We start from the raw sequence: 4,032 nt of genomic DNA, 5'->3' as shown, positions 1-4,032 counted from the left end.
GGGGGGGGGTGTATGGTACTTAATCGACTTGACTTTCGGTCTTCCCATGGCTCATTGAATTCCTGCCACGCCACGCAGAGGATCAGACCGTATCTCTAATGCGGTCAAGAACTAGAATGCGCTCCGAGCTGTAAATCTGTACATATTTTAGAGAACCTGACATGTCTTTGTAGCAAGAAAACGATTCCGATATATATTTTTGCAGCGTCGGCTCGTAAGAACTTACATGACAAACCTAAATCACTTTGGTTTTGATGGCTTGTAAAGTTTGGATCATTGATTTTGACAATCAGCAACCCAGGGATGCCAACCCCACCTCTCCGTGATCTGGGAGGAAGAGTTGCATCAGTACGGGCCTTCGTTGATCCAACCCTCCGCGACATACAAAAAAGTGCAGCTCTTTCCAAAAAGCTTCGGGACTTGACTTTTCTTGTTTAAGATTTGTCGGTCGTCCCTGCTTTTGATCTTGACTCTGTTCGGACTTAAATTATATATAAGAGTAAGAAGCAAGCCTCTATAGACAAGACATTTTCAAACGGACAAATATTGAAGCGACATGCCTGGCCCCCTTAACAGGCGTACCGTGCGCACTCAAAACTTATTTCCGCCCAGCAAAGAAGGTGAGAATTAGTGAACTTTGTCGACGAGTTTTAGACTCCCGTTGCCGTGTTGGCAGTATCTTTTTCTCAAAGATGATAGCATTTACCAGCAGTACGAAAAGCATACAGCCCGATGCACTAGCACTGAGACCTTTTGCGCCATTAAAGGGGGCTCTGATGCGGAGGGTATTGCACCAAAAACAACTACCCTGAAAATTGTGTGGGCTATGAGAGGCAAAATCATACGGCGTACATGAGGGGATGGTCCATAGCCGAGCTGAAAAGTAACATTTTGTGGCCAGCCGAGCAGCACCGGTTTACGCGAGGATGTGACCTCTGTGATAGAATTAAGCGCGAACGCCTTGCACCATACATAGTTGCGTACTCTCGCGTGCCACCTTCTTCCTCAAAAACCACTATCGCGACAAGCTGATGCTTCATCGAAAGCATGGTCGAATATATGGCCATATCAGCCTTTCTTACTGATGGCAAGAGAACTTCCCCGTGTGTGCCTTCAAATGGCTGGATGCTTGAAATCAGTGGCATCTCGGCGTGAGCCGGCTGCTGTTTCCTTTGGTGCGTCCCGGGAGGTATCTTCCCGGCAATCCTCAAAGCCGAGGATTGCTTCAAAATGTGCGATTCTAGAATCTACAGCCGCCAATAGCCTTATCCCTCTATGGCCACATCCAAATTGGCATACTTCTACGACTGAGACAACAGCTTATGAAGCGTGCTTTTTGTGTGAGGGCAGGCATTTAGACAGCTCGTAATCTCTCCTCACAGAGCATTTGAACTTGTTTCGACTCGTTCTTCGAATTCACTACAAGTGATACCAAGTACAACGGGTTTGCCGTGTGCCTTGCAGACAGGAAGCTCTAATTAAGATGTTTTGCTTTCGAAATCGCACAGATGATGGGTTTGTACGCTCTATTCTAGGAGTGGAAGTGAGAGCTTTTTGAGTAACAGGTAGATATTCATGAGTGACATAATCAAACAGAATATAAGTGGTCTACAATTCCAAAAATGAGACCGTATGTAGTGCATAGTTGGCGGCTAGCAGCTCACGTTTCAGATAGAGCAAAATTCAATCACCCTTACCATTACCACTACTAGTCATGACACTTCCAACGATCGTACGCTTTGGCACGTTCCAGCCAAAGTGCAACGTGTAAGGACTCCATAATACGGTTTGCACACCGTTTCGTGAGTGAGGGCACACAAGTATAGGTTAAGCTACTTTTGAGGCTGTACTAATCGAACACTCTACACAATGATAAAGCATTCGTGATTGTTTGTTCACCATGAAGTGGCGCATTGTGTCCAGAGTTGAGAATGAAAGTGTACACAAAGCGAGAAAACTACTTTTCAGATGCAATGTGTGCGAAAGTCAAAAGAAAAGCACTTGCCGTCCCCTTCTATAGCTCAGCATGTAAGGCACTGCATGAAGAACAGGATTTGGTCAATGCATAGATGCACACGTCTTACAAATGGAGAACCTCTACTGGAAAAGGTGGTCAGTTAGTTTACCGAAAGTAAAAAATACTAATTGAGCTCACTTTTTAAGCACACTTTTACTGTTTGTAATGTACGGTTATTACTTTTACAATGAGAACTACATACACCGCAACAATTTGTTGAGTACTGTCGTAAGACCTGCGATTAAAGTCAAACCGGATGCAGAATTGGATGGCCATCGGTAACAAGGGCAACTTTATCCAACAGAGTTGTAAAGCGTCTGACAGGATCCATGCTCAATGTGCTTTCCGCCTGTACGAGTCAGTCTGTTCCATAAAAAGTGCTAGCCATATGATGTCGGACATTGCGTACCCTATAAATAACCTCTGCATTATTAAGCACAGGTAATGTTGTTGCTTGACGTTAAAATACGTCTGCAATAACCTCATGAGCGATATGGAACGCAATAGTATTGACCTCATTAAAAGTAAACAAAGCGACGTCAAGGTTGCACTGATCATAGACAATGTGTCGTCACACATCTCATCGCTAAGTCGATGGCCTGTTGCGTGGTTGCCACAGCTTTTCCACTCGAAAAACAAGTCAAAGGCCCGTTTATTCCGACCGCCAGCCGGCTAAACCAATCTCTGGCTCCCTCACAATCTCAAGCTGATCTGGTCGCATCTACAACACTTTTCGACTTGCAATTTCGCCCTCTATCATCTGGCTTACCCGGAAACTCAAGGGGTAGCGGGCTTTACAGAGCAGGCATACCGGTACAGGTGAAGCGCATGCAGTCTCGATTGGCAACCGCTCGTCTCGCACTGGCAGTGGCAATCGTGACATCAGGTAATATCGCGGATGTCAATGCGCGACCGATGCACGCGGACATCATTCCTAAATACCACCGATACTTGAAAGAGAAAGAACATGTGAATACTGAGCTGGACATTTGGCTGGAGCAGTACGGCCCCATGGGAAAGAAGAATGGTTTTATCCCGGTGACAGAATCACGAAGTTTAGATGATGTACGAGAAGATCAGCTACAACGTTTCTATATGACCAAGGAACAAATTAATGAAGCACGGACTGCTAATCCAATGGCCGAATTTACAACTGACGGACCGCTTACACTGATGACAATGGACGAATTCAAAGAATTTCTTCTGAATAGCCACGTCAGTGATAACAACGAAGGTGCCGACTCAAAAAAAAAGCGACGAAAAGCTGCGTTTGGGAGAGTGAGAAATTCAACGTTAAGCGAGGGAGAAAATTTGGAGTCCAACACCAGTAACACGAAGTCGCGAAGTAGCAGCAACGATGATGAATCGAAAGCTTGGGATCCAGCACCGGGGGAATCAAAGGGTGATACAACGACTCGTCGACTTCATGCTTCTGAATCAAGCCAGTACAGTTACAGTTGGAGTGGCTATAACACAAATGGACAGCAAGGACAGCAAAACGATGTCGACACACAGGTACAGACACAGCGAAATGTACAAACGAATACAGGCAATGATGACCGCGAGACCAACCAAGGACTGAATTTCCATGACATCTCTACAGGTGACAGTGCTCAAATTGGTGCTGTGTCTAGTGCGGACAGTGGTAATTGGAATTGGTGGGGAGCTAATGGCTGGGGTCTCTATGGCTTGGGTGGGAACAGTTTGTGGTGGAGTGGCCCTAGTTGGTGGAGCGATATCAAGAAGCCAGGAGATGCGCAGTCAAATCAACCTTATCACAATCAGTGGTCCTCATGGTTTTATAATCAGCCCACGTATCCTTCTACTGCCGACACCTCGCTAGCTGCTGAGTCGCTGCAGGCCCCTACAAATCCAGATACAACTGACGATGCTACGAATGTTCCTCTGACGCGGCAAAAGGAAGATGTGAAAAGTTTGCCAACGCCAGCCCCTCCTGCTTTCGCTCCTGCTGCACCTGTTCCATCCCCTGCTGCACCTGCAATCGTCCCTGTCTC

The 4,032-nt window shown here is 46.2% G+C and overlaps 2 protein-coding genes across 2 annotated transcripts in view; both read left to right on the top strand.

Annotated features, from left to right (window-relative positions):
* Positions 1–226: 226 nt before the first annotated feature.
* Positions 227–438, top strand: PHALS_07336 (uncharacterized protein; the record flags this gene model as incomplete). Its single annotated transcript, XM_024720783.1, has 2 exons — positions 227–261; positions 294–438. The coding sequence occupies 2 exons, from the start codon at positions 227–229 to the stop codon at positions 436–438; spliced, it is 180 nt and encodes a 59-aa protein (XP_024585947.1).
* Positions 439–2,845: 2,407 nt separating this feature from the next.
* Positions 2,846–4,032, top strand: part of PHALS_07335 (RxLR-like protein) — a gene marked incomplete at both ends in the record, with an annotated part of 3,157 nt that continues 1,970 nt past the window's right edge. The window contains one exon of the mRNA XM_024720782.1: positions 2,846–3,950. Within this exon, the coding sequence (XP_024585946.1) occupies positions 2,846–3,950 (1,105 nt within the window). The remainder of the gene's footprint in view (positions 3,951–4,032) is intronic.

Source organism: Plasmopara halstedii, assembly GCF_900000015.1.
Source record: "Plasmopara halstedii genome assembly, contig: Scaffold_3109, whole genome shotgun sequence".
Lineage (NCBI taxonomy): Eukaryota > Oomycota > Peronosporomycetes > Peronosporales > Peronosporaceae > Plasmopara > Plasmopara halstedii.
The sequence above is the reverse complement of the archived record's forward strand: the minus strand, read 5'-3'. Positions and strand labels throughout refer to the sequence as shown.